The sequence below is a fragment of the Choloepus didactylus genome, chromosome 2 (genome assembly GCF_015220235.1).
Source record: "Choloepus didactylus isolate mChoDid1 chromosome 2, mChoDid1.pri, whole genome shotgun sequence".
Lineage (NCBI taxonomy): Eukaryota > Metazoa > Chordata > Mammalia > Pilosa > Megalonychidae > Choloepus > Choloepus didactylus.
Genome location: NC_051308.1, coordinates 3058824 through 3083593, shown reverse-complemented (window position 1 = coordinate 3083593; position 24770 = coordinate 3058824). Strand labels below are relative to the sequence as shown.

Here is a 24770-nt window from a genome sequence, read left to right as displayed (position 1 = left end):
CTTGAGGAAATAGGGTAAATAAGTTCATTATCATCCCATTTTGGAGGCCTTACAAAAGGAAAAATGGGTGACAACTCAATTAAGAAAAATTATCCAGCATCGAAGTCATAATACTCTTATGTCGTCCTGCCAAACCAACTGGATTTCTTTGGATCACTTTAGGGAGCTGCTGTCAAAATTTAAAAATCATGAGTGATACCTGGGTACCGGGGAGAGAGGCTGAAGTTTCAGGCAGTGAAGTCTCCACCGTGTGTGCTGCTGCTCGCGAAGCCATCTCCTCCCACTGCTGACCACGTTCTTCGGCAGGGATAGAAAGGAAAAGTGATGTTATGAAAGTGAAAGCTGACAGGGTAGGTACTTAAATGATGAGAAAGCGTTTTGTGGATGTTATATCATGAAAAGGATGATAAAGTTACACAATGATCCAAGTGAATACCAGGAATAATTTTATCCACATGGAATGTTTTGCAGGTTTTATTTTTTTAAGGAAAATGTGATATATATGGACTAGTAAGATCATTTCAGTGTTCACTAAAAACATCACCTACATGGATAAAATTATACTGACTGGGTTCTTCATCTCAATTTGGAAAGAAAATACAAAAGTATGAGATGCATGAATGATCAGCTTGAAAGCCAGCCTCCAAAATGTTTCAAGTACAGTCCTACATATGCTGTAAAAGAATACGCAAATCAAATTATTAATAGCACAACATATATACCTACACATATATTTATATGTAAGTATAAAGTAAATGAAATAAAATTTGACTTCAGTTGAAATGTAACATACAGTCCTTACTGAAATGTACTACATCCCATTTTGAAGTAAACAATTTTGATAACGATCTTGTATGTGAGAAAGAAATGGATAGGAATTGTTTCTGTTTGATTGTACTGTGATAGGAATTAGAGGTTCAGGGTTCAATATTGCTAATAAATTCACCACCAGCTGTCACTATTCCCATCTGCTCCAATGCTATCAGAATGCTCAGCTTATATAGCGGGGGCTTTAGGTTACAAAGACGGCCCTAAATTCCTAATACTCCTACCTTCAAGAGGTGAGTCTAATTCCCTTTTCTGCGAACATGAGCTAGACTTAGTGACTCACTTCTAACAAATGGGAACAAAGGAAGTGGTGGTGTGGGGCTTCGGAGACCAGGTCATAAAACATTATGTGCCTTCCTCTGGGTTCTCTCTCTTGGTTTGCTCATTCTGGGGGGAAGTTAGTGGCCAGGTTGTGAGCAGCCCTATGGAGAGGGCCACAAAACAAGGAACTGAGGCCTCCTGCCAACAGCCACTGAGGAAGTAAATACCATGTGCCAATAGCTGTGTGAGAAAGCCTTCTGGGAAGCAGATCTTCCGGCCCCAGTCAAGCCATCAGATGCCTGTAGCCCCAGACAATGTGATGTCAGCTGCTGGAGAGATCCTAGCCAAAGCCATCCAGCTAAGCTGCTCCCAAATTTCTGATTCCAAAAAACTGTCAGAAAATAAATGCTTATTGTTTTAAGTTGCTAAGTTTTGGGGATAATTTGTTACACAGCATTAGATAGCTAATACACAGACTCTGGTTTGGGTCCCTGCCTCATACTTGTGGGACCATAGGCAAGTAACTGAATTTCTCTAAGCCTCAGTTTCCTCATCTATCAAATGAGCATAACAGTACTTATCTCATAGGATTGTTGTAAGAATTAAATGAAATTTTGTGTGTGTAAAGTATATAATATTGTGCCTGGTAAACATGAGCACTCATGAAATGTTAGGAACTATTAATCAAAAGTCCATATTCAAAAAATGTTGAATAGCTGTGTTGAACAAACCTGAATCCGCAGGGCTGCGGCAAGGAGACTCACGTCATTTTCTACACTGAGACCGCCTACGTGTGCCCCAGGAGAACCACGTTCAAACTTCCCTGGAAAAATATTGAGAGGGGGAGGGGAGAAAGACTTTCAGTATATTGTTAAGTATGACCAATTGCTGAAAAGCTGGCACACTCAATTAGATGTCAGCCACTGCTGCAGGTTGGTCCCCCAGCCCTGGCACAGTCTTGGGGCTCTGATGTGGACTGTTTCATATTTTTGCATTACATAAGTGTCCATTTATGCATCAAACCTGGGATAATGGAGGCGTGATTAAATAAAGCACATGTGCTTTGGGAAATTATACCTCGTCTAAAACCAGAGAGAAACAGCTGGGTACATGGTCCCTTCAAACACCCCAAGTATTATATTGTGAATTTTTAAATATGGCATGATTAGAGATATAAATGGTAGCTCAAGACAATTCATAATGGACATCTGTCACACTCAGTAAGGGAGCAGTATAGGCTGGCAGTTTAGGCCACAAATTTTAGACTGAAGCCTGGATTAAAATCCTGCCTCTACTCATTTGAATGACTTGCTGTCCCTTGCAGCCAAAGTATCTTGGCTAGAAAAGCTCTATTAGCAACGTCTAGTGGCACACTAAATAATTTAACTTGTATGGCCAGTTTATTCAAACACCATAACTACATGGAACTTTGAATAGGAGTGAGATCTGGTAGGTTTGTACAGGTCAGTGCAAAATCCCGATACATTCCAAAGTAATTTGGGCAGAGAATAAAAATATATTTGCAGGGCCCCCCTGAGAAACTGGGGGAAAATGCAGAAATGTTGGACTTCCCCACCTGAGTTGTTACTGATATTCTGACAAACATTGAGGACTACCAATTTATTAGGCTGAGCCCTCGATTTTGGGGCTAGCCCTCATGAAGGAAAGTCCAGGCCTACATATAATGGCGTCTAAGTGTCTCCCCCAGAGAACCTCTTTTCTTGCTCAGATGTGGTCTCTCTCTCTAAGCCAACTTGGCAGATGAACTCACTGCCCCCCCACCCCCCATGTGGGACATGACTCCCAGGGGTGTAAATCTCCGTGGCAATGTGGGACATGAGCCTGAACTGCACTGTGGGATTAAGAAAATATTCTTGACCAAAAGGGGGAAGCGAAATGAAACAAAATAAAGTTTCAGTGGGCTGAGAGATTTCAAATGGAGTTGAGAGGTCACTAGGGAGGACATTCTTATTTACTATATAAATATCCCTTTTTAGGTTTTTTAGTGTCCTGGAATAGCTAGAAGGAAATACCTGAAACTGTCAAACTGCAACCCAGTAGTCTTGATTCTTGAAGACAACTGCATAACTATGTAGCTTACATGGTGTGACCATGTGATGGTGAAAACCTTACGTCTCACACTTCCTTTATCCAGTGTCTGGACAGATGAGTAGAAAAATGGGGACAAAAACTAAATGAAAAATAGGGTGGGATGGGGGGTATGGGATGTTCAGGGTGTTCTTTTTTACTTTTATTTTTATTCTTATTTTTATTCTTTTTGGAGTAAAGAAAATGTTCAAAAATAGATTGGGGTGATGAATGCACAACTCTATGATGGTACTGTGAATGGCTGGTTGTACACTGTGGATGACTGTATGGTATGTGAATATATCTCAATAAAACTGAATTTAAAAAAATGTCTCATAGGAAAGAGATTCTAACTGTTACCTGTTTTGCAGGTTTCAAATGCACACCCCTCTTACACTCTCACTACTGCCCTCTGTCTGCATCATGTATTAGTTTGGACAAATTAAGTGCTGGTTAAAGCACAACATACCAACTTGTTTCTCTACAGAACTACTGGAGAAATGAGGAAAAAAAAATCCTGCCTCTATCTCTCACTGGCAATTGTGACTTTGGACACATTGATTAACGTGGGCAATATCAATTCGTAGAGTTTTGTGAGAATCCAGTGTGATATGGTATGTAAATTGACAAATACTGTGTATTTAAATTATTAGAGCAAAAAACTATGTTTAGAGGAAAGGGAAGGGGATATGTATTTTACAGGATAATCTGTCAAAATCACTCCACATCTTACACTTTTGATTTTTGACATAATGGGGTTTTACTATTATTAGAAGTATCTTTAATCTTTACTGGACAGTACATATACAATATGGTTTTTATGGTGTGTGAATATATCTCAATAAAATTGCATAAAAAAAATAGAAATGATTTCACTTGTGACTGCCAAGTTTAAGAAGGGGAAGTAAAATATCTATTAGGATAAGCCCAGCCAAAGTGCTCTGTGAAAGACAGGCTTTCTTTGAAAATTTTAAAAACCTCTGTCATAGAAGTTATATGACCCATTGCTCATCAAAACTGAGAAATCACAGTATAGGATACTAGTTTTTTTGATTACCTGGCTTTCAAAATAGGAAGGCATTTATACAAATTCTACTTTCCCTCCTTTCGTTAGCACTTATAAAATTTGGGAAAGTAACAACACATGAAAAATGCTTTAGGCGACAGCCTCCCTCAGAGAAAAGAAACATTACTAAGAGTAACATTTTCAAATTAAGAAACTATTTTCTTCTATTTTGGACCACTCTCCTCTTAAATCATCCATTTTGCTGACAGTCCCTTGCAAGAAAGAGCACAAAACACTTAAGAGTATGTGTTTTATGATGGTCTATAGCCAAATGTATGAAGGGTGTTGGAAAATCATCTCCCTCAGGTATTGTTTAAAGATTAGCAACACTTCAACTTTATAAATATTACTTAGGAAAAAGCTAAGAGTCGAGAGAATGGGAGAGATTTGTTTGGTTTTGACCTCTATCTCGAAATGGTGGAGAAATAAGAAAAACCTATGTTCTAGAAGCTAGTATCCATTTCTAAACACAAATTCCCAGAATATAATCACAGATGCCCATGCAAGTGAAGAATTTCACTGTCAGAGTTACATGGTAATTAATTCCTCCCATAATTTCACCACCATCTTGCATGAAATACAACTAGGTTAAAGTGAGAATATGCTATTTTGTGGAACTATGATTCCTGATATGTTTAAACCTTCTTGCAAATAATTTCAGTAAGTGTAATGAGCTGGATGAGAGGCAGATATTATGAAGAAACCAAAACAAAAATCGCTTTCAAGTCTTCCAGATCAAGACGGCTGGCAGAGCACCCAACACTGTGTCTCCTTGCAGCCACAATTATGGTCCAAGTGACTGAGAAATATGTTAGAAAGGAATAAATCCGTGCTCACAAAAAGGGTTTCGTCAATGGATCAGAAATCTTGAGAAACGTGCAGAAGAGAGTAGCAGATAGGATCAGATGGATGAGAAATCAGAGCAGGAGAGTCCTTGACTGCCTGAAACAAGGCAAAGACTTCTCACAACAGAGCCCAGGACAAATCTCATGCTCAGAGTTTGCAAATGCAAAAAGCAAGCATGGGGGGGTGGCTTTCATCAAGGCACTGAAGGAGGTCGACCAGAAGCTGGGCCTCTAAACTGAGTGACTGGCCGTCCATGGCTGGCTACTGAGTTAAAGCTGATTTGCCAAACAAAATTATCTATCTGTGGAGGGCTTCTAGCACAGGCAGTCGAATAATACAAAGAGGCTGGGTGACTCCAGACCTCCACAATATGCCAGAGGGAAAAGGAAAAACAGCTCTATCTAAGGGGAAATACAAAGTCTTCCATTCCATGGCCACCTAGAAGGGTTCAAGGCTGCTGCCAATTCTTTGCTCACCTACCCTACAGCAAAGCCTACCTGGGGACACACCCCACCCTCTCATACAGAGCTCTATGCCAGCCTTTCCGTTCAGTAAACAGATTTATATGACTGCAGTAGAATCCCTTGGACGCAACATGGATTAGTTAACCGAGCCTTTTATTTAAAGTAAAAGGTGGTGGTGGGGTCAGAGAGGCAGTTTCTTAGATGTACACCAAAAGCACAAATTACAAAAGAAAAATATGAATGAATTGAACTTCATCAAAATGAAAAACTTCTGTACTTCAAAATATGCCACTAAAAAAGTGAAAAGCCAACCCAGGCAATGGGAGAAAATTCATGTACCTGAAGAAAGGTCTAGTATCCAGAATATGTAAAGTACACTTATAATTCAACAATAAAAATACAAATAACCAAATTAAAAAATGGACAAATGATCTGAATAAACATTTCTTGAAAGAAGATACACAAAAGGCACTGAAAAGATGCTCAATATCATCAGTCATCAGCAAAATCCAAATCATAACCACAATATGATACCACTTCATACTACCATGGCTATTATTTTAAAAATGGAAAATAACAAGTGTCCATGAGGATGCAGAGAAATAGGAGCACTTGTGCACTGTTGGTGAGCATATAAAATGACCTAGCCGCTAAAGACAATAGTCCGGAAGTTCCTCAAAGGATTAAATAGTTATCACATGACCCAGCAATTCCATTCCTAGGTATATAGCCACAAGAAATGAAAATATATATTCACTCAAACACTTCTACATGAATGTTGATGGTGGCATCATTCATAATATCCAAAAAGTGGAACCAACCAAATGTCCACCAATTAATGATTTAAAAAGTGATATATCCATAAAGTGGATTATTTGACCATAAAAAGGAATGAAATACTGATTCGTGCTACAATATGGATGAATCTTGAAAACATCGTGCTAAGTGAAAGAAGCCAGTCACAAAAAATCACATATTGTATGATTCCATTTATATGAAATGACTTGAAAATGCAAATCCACAGAGACAGAAAGTAGATTAGTGGTGTCAAGGGTTGCGGATAGAGAAGGGATAACAGGCAGTGATGCTAACGGATATGGGGCTTTCTATTTGGGGTGAAGAAAATATTCTAAAATTAGATTTTGCAAGTCTCAAACTTCTGGACTACAAAAATGGTGGCATAAGACATTCCAGGGTGCCATTTTACCACAGAATCTAGCAAAAACTGGCAGAGTCATCTTCCTCAAAACTGCTTTAATTCCATTGGAGGGTTGCAGTAACTAGGCAAGTGCTGAATCAAAAAAAAAAGGAGAAATGAAAACACAAATCATCAAATTTATATGGAATGATAGGGAGCCCCTGAACAGCCAAAGCCAACTTGAAAAAGAATGATGCTGGATGACTCACAGTTCCCCATTTTAAACTTATTACAAACATACATTAATGAAAAGAGCAAGGTACTGGTACAAGGACACACATATAGACCAATGAAACTGAATTGAGAGTTCAGAAATAAACCATCAACTGATGGTCCGCTAATTTTCAAGAAGGATGCCAAGTCCACTCAACTGGGAAAAAATAGACTCTTCAACAAATGGTACTAGGAAAACTGGATGTCTATATGCAAAAGAATGAAGGTGGATCCCAACCTCACACTATACACAAAGGCCAACTCAAAAAGAATCAAAGACTTAAATGTAAGTACCAAAACTATAAAACTCCTAGAAGATAACATAGGGAAGCATCTTCAGAACTTGTGTTAGGTAATAATTTCTTAGACTTCATAATCAAAGCACAAGCAACAAAAAAGATAAATGGGGCCTCATCAAAATTAAAAAAAAACAAACAAACAACTTTTGTGGATCAAATGACTTTATCATGAAAGTAAAGACAACTTACAGGATGGGAGAAAATATTTGGAAACCACATTACTGATAAGGGTTTAATATCAAGAGTACATAAAGAATTCCTTGAATTCAACAACATAAAGACAAACAACCCAATTAAAAAATGAACAAAAGAGTCGAATAGATATTTCTTCAAAGAAGATATACAAATGGCAAAAAAAAGCACATGAAAAGATGTTCTACCTCATTTGCCAATCCATGAACACAGACTGTCCTTCCAGGTATACATAAGAATTGAAAGCACAGACAGATATTTTGCACACTGATGTTCACAGTGGCATTATTCGAAATTGCCAAAAGATGGAAGCAACCCAAGTGTCCATCAACTGACGAATGGAGAAACAAAATGTGGTAAAAATATATACAGTGGGATATGATTCAGCTATAAAAAGGAATGAAGTTCTGATACATGTGACAACATGGATGAACCTTAAAAACACCAGTTCGAGTGAAATAAGCCAGACAAAAAAGGAGAAATATTATATGATCTCACTGATATGAAATAATTAGAATAAATTTATAAAGTCAGGAACTAGAATACTGGATAACAGGAATTGGGGTGAGGTTTGAGAATGGTGGTTAAAGCTTAAATGATACAAAATTTCTATTTGGGGTGATAGAAAAGTTTTGGTGATGGTAGCATAACACTGTGAACCCAACACTACTGAATTATATATTTGAATATGGGTAAAAGGGGAAATTCTAGGTTGTATATACGTTACTAGAACAAAATTTTTAAAGAAACAACATAGGACTCTATAACACAGCGAATGCTAATGTAAACAATTGGCTATAGTTAACAGTACAATTTTAATATTCTTCCACCAATTGTAACAAACCTACCACACCAGTGCAAGGTTTTAGTAATAGAGGGGGAGGGGGTTATACGTGAACCCTGTATTTTCTGTAAACCTACAACTTCTGTAATAATAAAAAAAAATATGCATTAAAAAAATAAAAAAAATCAGATTGTGGTGATGGTTGCAAAATTTGGTAAATATACTAAAAATCACTGAACTGTACACTTTTAACGGGTGAATTTTATGATAGTGAATTTCTCAATAAATCTTATTTATTCTCAATAAAGCTGTTTTACACCCACACACATATATAAAGGCAATCAAGAATTATCAGGTACTTGCAGTAAAACAACAGCACCCAAACACAGATAAATAGCATAACTACAGTCAGAGAAAATGAAATAGGGCAGGAAAAAACCAAAACTAAAACCAAACCAAACAAAACCCACATTATAAAATTCTACTTAGCATCTTTGTGCAGTTTAATCGGCATGTTCCAATAATTTAAGAATAGATTATTATGAATAAGGAGAAATACAAAATTAAGAAACTGTTCTGGGAAGTTTAAAATTATGATTTCTGGAATAACAGAACCAAACAATTAAATGGAAATCGTTAAACTAATGATGTTGACAAGGGGTTGAGGAGCCTCACATAATGAAAGATAAAATGAGAAGAGATTTCTTGTAGGATAATATAAGGGGAAGTCAAACATCTAAATAGTAGGGCTCCCAGGAAGAAAAAACAGACATTAGAGGAGAAGAAATGTTTAAATTTCCCTGAGCCTGAAGACAGACTCAAATCTCAAATGAAGAAGTCCATTTGAGGGCCCAGAAGGATAAAATCTTAAAAGATACATATATAGCACTTACTGGTTAGATTCCGTATTCTGACAATAAAGAGAAAATCCTAAAAGCTACCCTGAAGGGAAAAAACAAAACCAACAAAACTCTCTTGGGCACTAGGCTTTTCACCATCAGTACTAGATGCTACAAAACCATGTAGCAAGGCTTTCAAAGCTATGAATAAAAATTATTTTGAATCTAGATTTCTATGCCTACCTAAATTATTTTTTCCAGCATATACTCCAATACAACAATAAGAAATCTAAAGAAAGAGGAAGACATGGGTTATTTGAAACAGAAAAATTAAAGAAAGAATGAAACGAAACAGAAAAACATAAAAATCCAGAATGAGAGCTCAGCAGCAGGCTCAGGGAAAAGGCACAAAATTTGAACAAGACTTTAAAGGGGCCCTTGAACAAAATCCTCCAGAAGAAAGGCGAGATGATGATGTAAACTGTATCCTAAGATGCAAAAGCAGCTTGCCAATGAGGAGAGAAAGACACTGCCTTTTTTGATCATAAAGGCAATTTGAGAGGCCACGTAAAATTAAAAACTCAAGAAAATATCTGTCCAAATAGAAATCAAGCTGGGGCATGATTTTTGAGCAAAGGTAGAATGCTTTCTGAAATCGCCAATTTAGACCGCTACTGGCCTCAATTCAGTATCATGTAATGATACTCTGAATTCAAGTATAATCATTTTGAGTTTATTACAGTGAGCACTAATTATAATGTTTACTATATTATTTATATGTTTACACATACAAGTATATTTACGTCTATTTTTTTCCAAAGAGTGATTGTCATTTTTATACGGAATTTTGTTTAGTACTTAGGTACACATTTCCCTGGACTATTAATCTCAGAAGTAAACACATGTTCTAAACTTTTTTTTTCCAAATTAAAACAAGAAAATTCTTTGTTTAGATAACGGGGTTGCTCTCTGAATTTTACACATAGTTGGCAAATATTTACTCCCTAGAGAGTTAACTTTATGCCCATTAGGAAACAAGTAATTTAAAATAAACAACAACTATTTCTAAAACAACACAAAAAACCATCTCTCCATTGTTTTTATATGTTTATAAATGACATTTATATATAATATATTTATATTTTAAACTTTGGAGGAATCTTTTAGGAACAAATATTTCTCTGAAAAAAGTTACGTGAATTTCACTAATGCTTCTAGTATCTTATATTCTTTTCTTTCTATTAAATTCAAATAAAACTAAGTGTAATGCTTTTTTATGGAAAAAATATAAAACGGTTATCTCTAGGTGACTGGATTAGTTGTTCTTTTCTTTTCTATAGAACATTCTATATTTCACAAATTTTCTACCATGAACATTGTACTGCTTTTGTGATAGAAATCAATGCAATATTTAGAACTGAATTAAAGTTAGAAACCCACAGAATCTGAAGCAGTTAAGACAGATAACTCAGTGTATCAGGAACACATTCCTAATAACTGTCATAATGGGGAAAGGAAATCATTTCTTCACTCCCAGGCCTGTGTAAAGGCAGAGCCCCACTGGAAACCTGGCCACGGTCGGAGCCTGAGTGAGAGGCAGCCAGGATCCTGAGTCCCAGGTTGCGGACAGGTCTTTTTGCTTCCCACTGAACACTCTTGGGTCTTCCAGGCACAAGCCAATGAGTCACTTTAAAAGAGAGACTTTCACTTCTAATTTTTCTTATAATACCAAACTCTCTACAATAAGAAAACGTAAGGCTAAAATAGTATATGGTTTTCTCTGGAAACAAGAGCGGTTCTTTCCCTGACATGAGCATTTTGAGACCACCGTGGGAAGTTTGCCAGAACAATCAGTAAAGTGGGTGTTGCCAAGGCAAGTCCCTCCTCTTTCAGCCATCTCTGCTATGTGGAAACATCTCAGTTTTTGTCTGGCCTGGCCCTGGGCTTGAACCCACAGACTGAGCTCTTTCAAATCTTTTTTTTTCACCTCCTCTAGGGAACAAGAACTCCGAAAAATTTGTGGGAGGTTTTGAAAGCAGAGAGGACTAAAGCTTAGACTTCACTACAGATAAAACTTTGTCAAAACACTGGTAATTAGTTTTTAAATTAAGTAGTTTAGTCTTGTAGGATAAACTGCAACATGCAATAAATGAAATTTTAGTATAATATTGTGACAGTGCTCTCAAAAGTTGTACTCCTAGTTTAAATCACTTGAATTTCACCATCAAATAACAGTATTATCACTATTTTTTAAAAGAACAGAATGTAAGAAAAGAGGAATATAGAGTATCAACTTACACAAGCAGTCCATTTGGAATCACTGAAACCAAATTAAGAAGGAATTTGTAGGGATGCATATTCTAAATGCCTTAAATCTTCTTGAAAAGTGAAAACATTACATGCTTTGAGAACTAATTAAAATTTGAAATAGAAGACTTGCAATAATATATCTCAAGGATAGATTCAAAACATCCAGAATTTCCTGGGAAAAAAATAATTAATTAAAAAATGAATTTAAAAAATCCATTTTCCTGGGATGGGACATAGATACAAAGGATCTTAGGATAAAATTCAAAAGTCATAAGCAAATATTCTTATTTTATTCCAAATGCATTAGGAAATAATTAAATCATATGCATGGCTAATATCTCCAAAACTGTCTTCTTACTTACTTGCTTGGGCTTGATTTTCAAATACAGACTGGTATCCTTCTAACATGAAGATGGCTGTAATGAAGATATGGCAGAAAGGACAGAGAAGGAGAGGGTAAAGGAAGAAACCATCATTCATTCGCAACAACTGTGAAAGCGGTCTTGGAACAGCATCTCGTTCATTCCTCACAGCAGTCTTGCACCCACTTTACACAGAAGGAAATTGAGGATCAGAGAGATTAAGTCACTTGCTCAAAGTCACACAGCCTGTATGTGTAATGAGACCAGGAGTTTGAAAACAAAAGAAAACAAAATTCTTGTCTCTTTTCTTTGAGGCAGGTCAACACTGGTCCCCAAATTCATCTCTTTTCACTATAATACAGTGTCTCCCTTTGGAGTCACAAGGAGGAAGACCCAATGCCCCTCAACTTACTAGCATGAGCCCTAGGATACAGTCCAGGGTTCTGCCCTCCACTCCACACTAAGAATTGTGTCCATTTAAAATTAAACAGCAAACGACTTGGAACCATAAAGTTGCTGTTTTCATACATTCTAGGGGCCTAAGATAAAAGATCTTCTCGTTTCATAGGTCAGTGAGTCCTTATACTTGGAATACAAAATGGTCTTGTTTAGGGTGAAGTTCTGCTCTTTAACAATCAGGACATGGCAAGATCACAGCACACTTTGATGTGAAAGAACTCTTACTTTGAATAAAAAGAAATTCAGTTATTCTTATAGCTAGAAAACAGCATGGAAATCTCTGCTGAAAATATCAACATGAGGCAGCGCGCATGCGGGCACAAGAAGGCGCAGGAAACTGTGGCTCCGGCGGGGGCGCCTGGGCTCCAGCGCCGCGCCCGAGCTCGGGGTTTCTCCTCGGGAGCGAGACTGTCCCCAGGCCCGCCGCGCCCCCTTGACAGCAGAGCTTGCTCTCCTGCCCGTGGGAGCGGCCGGGCGGAGCAACCCTTAAGGGATTTTGTCCCGACCCACTCACTCCCCTGAACCCGGCGCAGGGCTGGGAGACGCTGCCGAGCGCGGGCGCCGCCCTCGGGGCCACGGGAGGCCGCCACCATCGGGGGCGTTCGCAGGTCGCCCGCGCCCTCGCGAGTCCTCCTTTTCCCCAGGCTTCCCCGATCCTCCGGTCCGAGGAGTTGGCTGTAGTGAGAGGGACCAATCCCCGGCGGCCTAAGTTGGTGAGAGTCTGGGCCACTCCTCCCAAAGGTGAAGAAGACCTATGACCTGCTTTCCAAGCCGCCCCTGACCCGGGAAGCGAGAGTGGGGAGGATCCGCGGCCTTTTTCGTTTTTCGGATGATGCCTTCCATACCACCTTTATTTCCACCACAGGAACAGACTTTAAGATCAAAGCAGCTGAATTACCAGGAAACAAGATCAGGCTACAGTTGGGGACAGGGCAGGCGGGGAGCGATTCCACACCGTCCCGACCTCCTACTATAGAGGAGCCACGGGTGTCGGACTAGTGTATGACATCACCAACAGTAAAAGTTTTGAAAATACCAGCAAATGGCTCAGAGACATAGACGAGCATGCCAGTGGAGACGTGGAGACTGTTACCAGCAAACAAGTGTGATATGGACCGTAAGAGTTGTACCTAAAGGAAAAGGAGAGCAGATTGCACGGGAGTGTGGTGTTCAATTTTCTGAGACTGGTGCAAAAGCTAATATAAACGTGAAGAAAATGTTCCTCACATTAGCTGGAGGTATCCTCCCAAAGAACCCTATAAATGAGCCCAACAGTGAAAACGCAGCTGTCAGCAGTGGAGGAGGCGTGACCGGCTGGAGCAGCCAATGTTGCCCCCCGCCCCTGCTCAGTCAATGGCCGCCCACGGCTTGGTTTTCTCTTCTTGCTGCAAAACAAACCAATCAGTCCATTTTTAACCCTAATCCTAAACCACCTATTTACTTGTTTTAATAACAAATAAATTTAATCCTCATCCTAATCCACCTATTTGTTTGTTTTTTTTTTTTCATCTGGGACTGCTTGCTGACTTTGTATTTTCTTCAAACAAAAAAGTATAGAAAACCAATGTCTGTGACTTCATTTTTAAACGTACTTGCCCAGATCACTGCATTTCAGTTATAATATTGTCCAGTTCTTATCAATGTTAAAACGTATAGCAATCATTTCAACTCTATTCTTTAAATTGTATAAGAATAAGAGCTAGAATTAATAAAAATATATATACATATAAACATCAGGCTCATGAAATAAGTGCAGTTGTTTTCTGAGCACTGATTCTGGGATATGAGCCATCAGGAAAATCTCTCCAGGGACTACACATTCAATAAAATGCCGCTACAGAATTTCCTTGTCATCAATCATCATAGCTCATCTGTTTTTATAGGGGGAAAAAATTTCTGTACCATTAAGACAAGAATGAAAATTTAGTTATGAAACCCTGCCTTCACCCAATCACAAGTTTATTAAAAATTCTTCTTCTGGGCTGACATTTAACTAAAAGCACTTTTCCTTTCAATAATGTTGAAAAAGTCTATTCTTTTGCCTCCAAGGGGCAGGATTATGAAAAAAGAAAAAAAAACGAAAACCTTTTTTCTCCAGTTTACTGATAGATTACATTTTCATAGTAATCAAAGTTGCTAAAAGTAAAAGTAACTTTAAACATTTAGAAATTTAACGCTACTATTAGCGATACCAACTGAGAAAATGTTAATTCATTTAATCAACAGAGCATTTTTTCATCTTTGCCTCAATAGCTGCCCAAGTAGGTTCTGGTTTCAAGTGGGAGGCAGCAAATTCAAGGAAACAGCTCTACATCTGCAACCTTAAAACTACAGAGTGCAATTAAGTCCAGGCTTATTCCCTCATTCAACATCAATATTTACTGAGTGCTTACTTTATGTCTGGCCTACTTTGGATATTGCATTATCAAAAATGAACAAGGAAACGAAACAACCAGCCAATATTCTACTAAATTTAAAATAAATAAATTTAAATAGATTCAAAATAAATTTAAAATAAAATAGCTGACATCAGTCTACTTACAGAATTGTTAAGTCAGAATACAACGCCTTGCTCTTTTATTTTTTTCAAGAGGAAAAAAAAGGAGGGCCCCTCTGCCTCCCTCTACCATCTTTCCCCATATAAATATGAGACCCAATGTTGACTGGGCATGATCCAACAAGTTTTGCTAGCCCTAGTGTCTTTTTATTTTTACTTTGTTTCTTTGTGGTAAAATACACATAACTTAAAATTTGCCCTTTTAACCAATTTTAAATGTATAATCCAGTGGCATTAAGTACATTCCCAATATTATATAACCATCACCACTATTTCCAAAACTTTTTTATCACCCCAAACAAAAACTCTGAACACATTAAGCAATAATTCCCCATTCCCTCTCTCCCCAGTCCCTGGAAACCTCAAGTCTACTTTCTGTCCTGTGCTGGTTTGGATCTTGATATGTACCCCAGAAAAAACTATGTGCTTTTAATCCAATCTTGTGGGGGCAGACCTATTGTGGGTGGGACCTTTTGATTAGGTTGTTTCCATGGAGATGTGACCCCACCCATTCAGGGTGAGTCTTGGTCCCCTAGCTGGAGTCCTCTATAAAAGGATAAAAGACAGAGACATTATGGAGAGAGTTCAGAGAAGCTGAGACAGAAGCCCAGAGATATTTTGGAGAAAGCCATGGAAACCAGAAGCTAAACCCAGGAGAGGCCCAGGTGACAGAGGAACACCAGATGCCATCAGCCCTTCTTCAGAGAAGGTATCATCCTGCTGATGCCTTAATTGGGACATTTTCATGGCCTTAGAACTGTAAGTTTGTGAACTAATAAATCCCCATTGTAAAACCCAAGCCATTTCTGGTATATTGCATTCTGGCAATTTTAGCAAACCAAAACATGTCCCTATGAATTTGCCTATTCTAAATGTCATATAAGTGGAATCATAGAATATTTGTTCTTTTCTGTCTGGCTTCTTGCACTGACCATAATGTTTTCGAGGTTCATCCATGCAGAGCACACATCAGAACTTCATTGCATTTTAGGGATGAATAATATTCCTGTATATGTATATCCCATAGGTAATTTATCCATTTATCTGTTGATGGACTCCTGGGTTGTTTCCACCTTTTGGCTATTGTGAATGATGCTGTTGTGAACATTAGTGCCTTTTTGCAAATTAGGAAAAGATCCCCCTCTGGGCCATCTCCAGCCCCACTCGCCCCCTTGGCTGGGTGCTCCAGGGTGGGCACCTCATGAGCAAGCCCTTCTGGGACCCTTGGCCAAATCCCATCGAATAGCAACACCAGGGCGAAAACTACTTCTGTTTCTTGTGCCCAGGTTCAAACTGTTCTGAGGTGACTTCGGGGCTCCAAGAGAGAGTTTCAGGGGTCACCACCAGGGGAAGTCAAGGAGACAGAGGGCTGGTCGCCATTCCCACCTCCAGCAACTCTGCTTTCTTGTTTTCACATGTGGCAATTCAGCCAAGATTTCTTTGGGAGTAAGGATTCTGCTGTTTTTTTGAAAGACCCGTGAAAACCACTATTTCTAGTTTACTGCACGCACGTACAAAGTATTGACTTTAGGTCACAACTATCTTGATGCCAGAGGCCCGTGGAGGTGAGGGGGGGGTGGTATTTCACGATGGGGGGAGGAGGCAGTCACTGTAAGTGGCATCTTGGCTTCTCTTTGCCCAACAAGATGGCCCCACCAGGGAACCCCAAAGCAGGCACATCAACGATCTTAAATACCTCTACTGTACACTTGTGATGACTACCAACGTTCCAGGGACACTCACAATTCTGAACAAGGCAGGTTGATATCTCTCATAACAACCTTACCATTTGTGTCAGCAGCCTTGTGCCGATGTTAAGACATTTACCTGATAGAAAGTCATGGGAACAATTGAGGACAGTAGTTCCTGGCTGTATCCATGTGAGGGGAATCTCTTCCGGCCTGGGCGAGCCTAGGACCACAATATCAGCCTCATGAAGCTAAAAAGGAAAAGAAAAAAGAAAACCCACATTTTAATGTCTGGCACGAAGACATGGCCAAATACTGATGTGAAAAGGCTCAGTGTAATAGATAATCATCACAATTCCAAGTTTCATTCCATATGCTTTGAGCAGAATCATTTGCTAATCCTTTTCATGACTACCATGTCCTAGAAAAAAAGGAAAATGGGCATTTAAAACTTTCGTCACTTGTCTGCCGCCCTCATTCCACGTATTTCGCCTGTGCTCTGAGCACAGACTAGCTCTACAGCAGTCAGCAGGGAGGTTCCATGCTCCAGCCAACCTCTCCTTCCCAAAGAACAACGGGGTGTGTTCCAAGCAAACGGAAACTGAGAGCCCCATACCCCCATGCTTGTGGGTACATGGTTTTCTCACGTATGGCTCATTGTTGTGCTTTGCATTGATTTGCTAAGTGACCATTCTAGTAATCCAATCCTGTTCAAGTTGTTTCAAATAGCTTTATTCTCCCCTTCCTGAGACTTTTGTACACATCACTTTCCTGAGTAATGGTATCTCTTAAGCCGATCGGTTTTAATCAGAGCTACTGAAAGGAATCCGTTTTTAATAAATTGTGGGGTTTTATCAAAAACAAATAAACTAATAACAACAACAACAACAACAAAAACCACAGCAGTCCCTTCAGCATATATGCCGTGTGGAGAATCTTTATTTACACACTTCTTCGCCGCTAACGGTAGCACCAAGAAAAGGGCTGAGGATGGAGGAGACTGAGAGGGGAGCTGGGTGGCTCCCGTTCATGGCGTGGCTGAAGAGGGAGTACAGGTTGCTGTGGGGAAGCTTCAAGAAGGCCTGAGCAGCCGGTGCTGGCTGGCCTGGCCACCACACACTCAAAATCGGACCCACCGGGAACTTTTACTGTGTCCATGGAAGGGATTCCAGGAGGCTGAGAAAGAATCTCACCTTCCTGGAGGCCCTGGTTACCCTCTTCTCGAATTGCTCATTTTCTGAGAAAGAAGGAAGTAGGAATGCAACCCTCACTACAGAATACATTCATCAGGCCATCTGGTTCCTCCTGGGACCATGCAGCCCTGGAGGAAGATGCCAAGATGAAGGTCACATCTCAAACTACACAGAGAGGTTGAAAGACCACCTGTTGTGATTCTAACAAGCACCTGATGATGTCACGCTGGGTGCAAAAGTGGAAGAAGAGAGAACCATGAATCTTTGACCCACAGTGAAATAGCCACAGTTGTGCATGTCAGCTGAGTGCTGCAAATATTATCTCATCTTTGGGGTTTGAATCATGCCCACCACAAAAGATGTCTTCTAGTCCTAACGCCCAGTCCTGTGGTCCATTTGTCAATAGGATCTTTCAAGATGCAGGCCTTAATCTGTATGAGCGAAGTTTTTATAAGCAGAGGACATTTGGATGCATCAGTAGGTAGAAGCCAGAAATCAGAAGAGACCAAAGGATGAGGCAGATCACCATGTGATGGAGACAGAGATGGAAGCCAAGGAACCCCAGGGATTGCGACAAGCCAACACCAGAATGCTACAGACACTGGGAGAAACCGTGGCCAGTTGAGACCTTGATGTTGACTTCTGGCCTCCAAAACCATGAGACAATAAATTTCTGTTGTTTAAGCCAACCAGTGTGTGGTATTTGTCATAGCAGCTCTGGAACTAAGACACTCACTGAATATCCCAACTGTGTGAAGTCGATGTTACTATGCTTATTTGATAAATAAGGCTACTAAGGCTCACACAGCATTTAAGCCACTTGCCTAAGGCAGATACTGTAATGTTCTGTAGTGTTTCCAGCCTTGGAAATACTCTAAGAGGTGGAAAGCATGTGAAGCTGCCCATCCTTTGCCCTTCACATGTTGAGCCCTTTACCAGGTGCTTTTTCCAAGGACTTCAATACCCTGCAACTCACCACAGATTCTAGAATCAAATGGGTGGAGGGGCAGAAGACAAAACACAGATTAAAAAAAAGTCCACCACCACCAGCACCACCAAACCCACCCAGTGAGCTCCACAGGTCCTTGTGCACACTCAACTTGGACAGGCTAATCATACCTGATGATCTAGGGACGAGCCAGGCCAGCACCTTAGCCTGAGAATCGTTAATACTGCTTGGGCAAGGGGATGCACCAGCTGATGTCTGTTAGGAATCTTGGGACAAGAGATGGCAATGAAGGAAAGCCAATCCCTGACAGCTCAACCTAAAGTAGGTTGAGCAAGGAAGTCAAGCTCTGGGACAGCTCTCAATTCCCCAGATAGAGGAGGTTTGCAATAACAATTAAAATGCATGTTTTTTTTTCATTTAGCTGACAAAGCCAGCTTTTAAAAGTTAATGCCCCAGAAATATTTGATCAATTTCTTCATGCAAATAGGGAAAAGCATTTTATCATTCACTGTGTACCCACTAAAGAGCCAAAGAGAATTAACTGCTTTTCTGTATCTACTTTATTAAAGCAGAAATTAGAAGCGCACATTTAAGTGGTATTGCAATGAATACACTTTATTACTGACAATAAAAAGGAAAAAAAAATACCTATCAAATCATTTGCTTAAATGATCATTCTTTTTCTATGCTACAGGACCTTAACACTGTTAAACTGAATTAAGAAGTTTGCAGCTGATATTACTAGCTATCCAGTCCCTAAAAGCTGCATGTCATCTACCGACAGATGCAAAAAGTAGCTAGGCTTTTCGGTGATGTCATATTTAGGGGAAAAAAGTGTTCTGGTGGGAAGTGGGTTTTAAACATCTGTATAAAAAAATGTATTCCTTCATTTACATATACCACTGTCAGAAATTCAACCACAGTAACTCCAAAACAAACACAAACTGTTCAAGGCTTGTTGCAAATGATCAGCAGAAAAGAAATGCTGTTTTCTTGTATTTGCATGCATAAGAGCAGCCAAACCAAAGCATGTCAAACATGTCTAAAAAGGAGGTTCATATGAATAAAACTGAAATGTTCATTTTGGAAAAAGCCAAGGATCGCAGGTTCACACAAATCCCCTGAGAACTCTTAGCTTAAGACCTGTGGTGTCTTTGATACAATCTGTTCTTTTCATTACCTATAAATCTGGGAAATCTCACCCCTGCCTCTCAACTCCAGAGCCACAGAACTTGGAAGTGAGCAGCGTCAAAAAGCAACTGGGGGCAATTAATCCCACAGAGAAAAGACAAGGATCTCTTCCCTTAGTAATGACCACAATGTCAATGCTAATTCTTTCTGGAAAGTAGAAGTGCTAGATGCGTAAATTGATAACTAACCCACAGAAGACAAGGGTAGATTTTAATGAGCTACAATTCAAGAATTATTGTCTCACTGCCTGTTCCTACTCTCCTCTTTCCTAATGGGAAACACCCCAGCCAAAGCCTGACTTGAATCCCTGCCTCATAACAAAATATTTCTTTCTCTGCTGAGACTTGAGTAGAAGCTGCTAAAAGAGAACCGCCCATTCCCCAGGCAGAAGACCGAATGTAAAAACATAGTAAGATCCAGATATGCAGACACTTACCAAGGGTGGTGTGGGAGTACCATATAGTTTAGATAACGTGAAAACTATTTTTCTCGAAGTCAGTGATTTTTAGGAGCAAGGGGGAGGCAAGCGTCAGAAGATGAGAAGAGAGGGAAGAGAGAGGACAGATGTGATTTGGAAAGTTATATTGAATATCATAATTTTATATTTAGCAAATACATGCATTAAAAAAAAAAAAACTCAGGAAGTACAGCTCCACTTTCTTAGCCAGAAGACATAATTAATCTCTTGCTATCACTGTGTTTCAAAAGGGCCCATATGAGAATCTCATGTATGAGATTTATATATATATATATCCAAAGACAGATGGGTACAAAAAAGATTGAGAGATATTCTTTAAGAAGTGTGGATTAGACTACCTGAGACCTATACCTATTTTTATACCCTTCAAAAGTTATCAACACTGAATTCAAAATGTTTATGAACACTGAGTTCGAAATGAAGACCATTACTTTTAAAAATCAGAAATGGGTATGTGCTTTCTCCAATAAAGATAAACTCCTAAAATTACAATAACCAAGGAGAATAAAGGTGACATAGGACTCTTTGGTGAACACACCTATTTGTCATATATCTGAGTGCCTCTTGGGGCAAGAGGTTTTGGAAATGGATGGTGTGGTAGTTTGAAGCTCCCATGTACCCCAGAAAAGGCCATGTTCTTTTAATCCATTCCTGTGGGTATAGACCTATTGTGAATGGGACCTTTTGATTAGGTTATTTCAATTGAGATGTGACACACCTCATTCAAGGTGAGTCTTAATCCTCCTACTGGAGTCCTTTATAAGAGAATAAAAGAGAAGAAGAGGTGAAATTCAGAGAAGCACCCACAGAAGCTGAGCTGGAGCAGCCAGAAGCTGAAAGCCACGAAACTTGGGAGAGAAGGACCAGCAGATGCCAGACACGTGCCTTCCCGTGTGACAGAGGTGTCTCAGATGCCAGCAGCCTGTCTGAAGTCAGGTCTCGTCCTGTTGATGCCTTGAGTTGGACATTAGCATAGACTAACAACTGTAAATTATAAGCTAATAAATCCCCATTGTAAAAGCCAGACCATATCTGGTATATTGCATTCCGGCAGCTTTATCAAACCAAAACAGATGGTGGCAACGGTAACACAACATTAGGAATGTAATGCACACCACTTGAAAGTGGTTAAAATGGGAAACATTATGCTGTATATATGTTGCCACACACAAAAAAATCAAAACAAAAGCCCAGTCCATGCCTGCAAGATTTTAGAGTTGGGGCCTTCAAGATGGAGGGACACCTTGAGGAGCCTGTGGAGAATGCAGGGGTATTCGCCTACCCCACCTCCATGGTTGCTAACATGACCACAGACATAGGGGACTGGTGGTTTGATGGGTTGAGCCCTCTACCATAAGTTTTACCCTTGGGAAGACGGTTGCTGCAAAGGAGAGGCTAGGCCTCCCTATATTTGTGCCTAAGAGTCTCCTCCTGAATGCCTCTTTGTTGCTCAGATGTGGCCCTCTCTCTCTGGCTAAGCCAACTTGAAAGGTGAAATCACTGCCCTCCCCCCTACGTGGGATCAGACACCCAGGGGAGTGAATCTCCCTGGCAATGTGGAATATGACTCCCGGGGAGGAATGTAGACCCGGCATCGTGGGACGGAGAACATCTTCTTGACCAAAAGGGGGATGTGAAAGGAAATGAAATAAGCTTCAGTGGCAGAGAGATTCCAAAACGAGCCGAGAGGTCACTCTGGTGGGCACTCTTACGCACACTTTAGACAACCCTTTTTAGGTTCTAAAGAATTGGGGTAGCTGGTGGTGGATACCTGAAACTATCAAACTACAACCCAGAACCCATGAATCTCGAAGACAGTTGTATAAAAATGTAGCTTATGAGGGGTGACAATGGGATTGGGAAAGCCATAAGGACCACACTCCACTTTGTCTAGTTTATGGATGGATGAGTAGAAAAATAGGGGAAGGAAACAAACAGACAAAGGTACCCAGTGTTTTTTTTTACTTCAATTGCTCTTTTTCACTCTAATTATTATTCTTGTTATTTTTGTGTGTGTGCTAATGAAGGTGTCAGGGATTGATTTAGGTGATGAATGTACAACTATGTAATGGTACTGTAAACAATCGAAAGTACGATTTGTTTTGTATGACTGCCTGGTATGTGAATATATCTCAATAAAATGATTAAAAAAAAAAAAAAAAAGATGGAGGGACATAGAGCCAGTCATTGGTATATGAGAAGAAAATATAAGCCTTCTATTTCCGTCAAATCTTCTAACACAAATTAGAAATTAAACTTCACTAGTATTTAAGATCTGGGCTGACATCTTGCATTCTTATTTGGTCCTTATGTGTGGCAGTCAAGTGTCCTACAAGTAAGTAGAAAATGTACTTTTTTTTTTTTGCAGGTTCCTTTACATTTTATTTATCATAAACATTACGATAATACAGCACACACTGGAGAAAGTCTTTTTATAATTTTTCGATGTGAAGCTTAACAGTTAAAATTATACTTGCTCCCCCCGCCCCCTTCTACATGCAGATAGCGCTTATTTTCATTAGGTTGACTCGAGAGCATTACAATCTTATAGTTTTATGAGAGTGTCTTTGCCCTGTAGTGTTTAAAACAGCTTCACAAAAATAAATACTATCATGGTATAACCCCATCATTCATAAGGCTCCCCAATGTGAGTACCTTTTCACAATTTCTGAGGGAGGGAGGTTCTACAGCCCTGAGGTGTCTAGTTCTCTCACTATCAGTGAGCTGAGGGGAAACGTTGGGTTTCTATGAGCCCAGTGACAGGGCTTTACCATCCCATTATGTTTCACAGGAGATACTTCACAGCGCTCTGTAATGAGCTGGGGGTGGTGGCATCCGTGACAATCTTACACAGTATAGAAGATTTCTAGAAGATTCTTGATGATGTCAAGGCAAAATCCTAAAGACAGTTTGATGTTATGCACTTTTCTTTCATTGGCATGAAATGTCACATTTCCAGATTTGCCGTCCTTTTCTCGATGACAGACAAGCAGCTGTCGCTCTGGGCTACTTGGTGTGGTGGCCCTCACCTAATCAGATGTGTTTCGGGAAGGTGACTCTGGAGGCTGGATTGAGAATGGGCAGTGTGGAGCTTCTGTGGGACATCTAAGAGGAGAGGTCTGGTAGGAGCTGGACTCACAATCTCTGAAGTGGGAGCAGTCAGATGTGGGTGTAGTTCAAGACTCACCAGCATGTAGTATTTGGGGGTACAGAAAACCAGAAGCCTGGATGAGAGTCCCCAAGGGGTTGAACAGGCAGAATGAGAAGAAAAATAGTGACAGGGGCACTAAGAGAAGAGGATTGAACAATAAAGATGATGATGTGGCCCCAGAGTGAGGGAGAGCAGGAAGGGCTGTTACCACAGGCAAAGGGGATAGGGGGTGGGCAGCAGGGTTAAAGGACACCCAAAGGTCAACCAAGACAAAGGCAAAAAATCCATTTTTTGCAATTAGGAACTCATCGGTGACTTTATCGTGGAAATGGGCATTAGTTGCCATACCAGAGTCCCTGTTTATTAACAAATTTTTCTTAGACTGTTGAACTTATTATTTGACTTAATCTGAACATCTACCATGAGATGATGGCTTTATATCTATGAATCAATATTCAGATTTTCCAGAAACATTAAGGATACCACCCAATAGGAACGTTAAAAAACTAGGCCAACTGCTCTAAAATAAGAATGCCAAGCCATTTTTATTCAGCTGCAATGCTTTGGCAAGATAAGAGAATGACAATTTCGACAAATGGTATTTCCCCTCTCAGGCACACCCCATGATCTCATCTGGGGAGAATTTTTTTTCTTTCAGGAATTGGGTGTGTTTCTTTTTGTCACCCTCATCTGTGCTCAGCAGAGCAGACTGCATTTTAAAATTAAAAGACCCTTCTTATGGTGATTTTGTAAATCACAATTGAATCCAAGCCAAATGACAGTTGGGAATTATGATTATAGCATCTATCTACCAAAAATTTTCCCCCATAGGATAATAAATAAACTTGCTGTTTCCAAATGTTCCTCAGTTCACCTCTTACTTCATCATTCAACTTTTTCACTGCTCAATATATGTGCAAAGAATATCAAAATGATCGAAAATAATTCCTCCTGTGAACTGAACTTGATGCTTACATCAAATCTAGGAAAAGGGGAATACTTTGACTGATTCAAAAATAATTCCCTTTCTGGCACACTAGGGGAAACAAAAAGGGCTGTGTGGAAGACTGTGTGTGGTTTGTATAGTGTGTTTTGTGGTGTCTGTGGTAAGGGATGGAGTGTGTGTGGTATACTAGCGTACAGTATCTGTGGTAAGGTGTGGAATGTGTGTGAGGTACCATGCGTGAGGTGTGTTAGTGTGTGTGTGTGTGGTGAGGTGTGGCGTGTGTATGTGGTGTGTGACTACGTGATATCTGGAAAGGTGTGGAGTCTGTGTGGTGTATCAGATTGTATATTGTCTGTGGAATTATGTGTGATGTATGTAGTGAAGTGTGATGTGTGTATGGGGTCAAAT

General features: G+C 39.7%; 1 protein-coding gene across 3 annotated transcripts in view; it reads right to left on the bottom strand.

Moving 5' to 3' along the window:
• Positions 1-24770, bottom strand: part of MTHFD1L (methylenetetrahydrofolate dehydrogenase (NADP+ dependent) 1 like) — a 221647-nt gene that overhangs the window by 167774 nt on the left and 29103 nt on the right. For all 3 annotated transcript variants that reach the window (XR_005214335.1, XM_037819435.1, XM_037819428.1), the window contains exons 8-10: positions 16594-16705; positions 1821-1912; positions 200-297 (exon numbers count right to left, since the gene is read on the bottom strand). Coding sequence is in view for 2 of the 3 variants with exons in the window: in XM_037819435.1 (XP_037675363.1) it covers positions 200-297; positions 1821-1912; positions 16594-16705 (302 nt within the window). In the remaining variant the exon portion in view is untranslated. The remainder of the gene's footprint in view (positions 1-199; positions 298-1820; positions 1913-16593; positions 16706-24770) is intronic.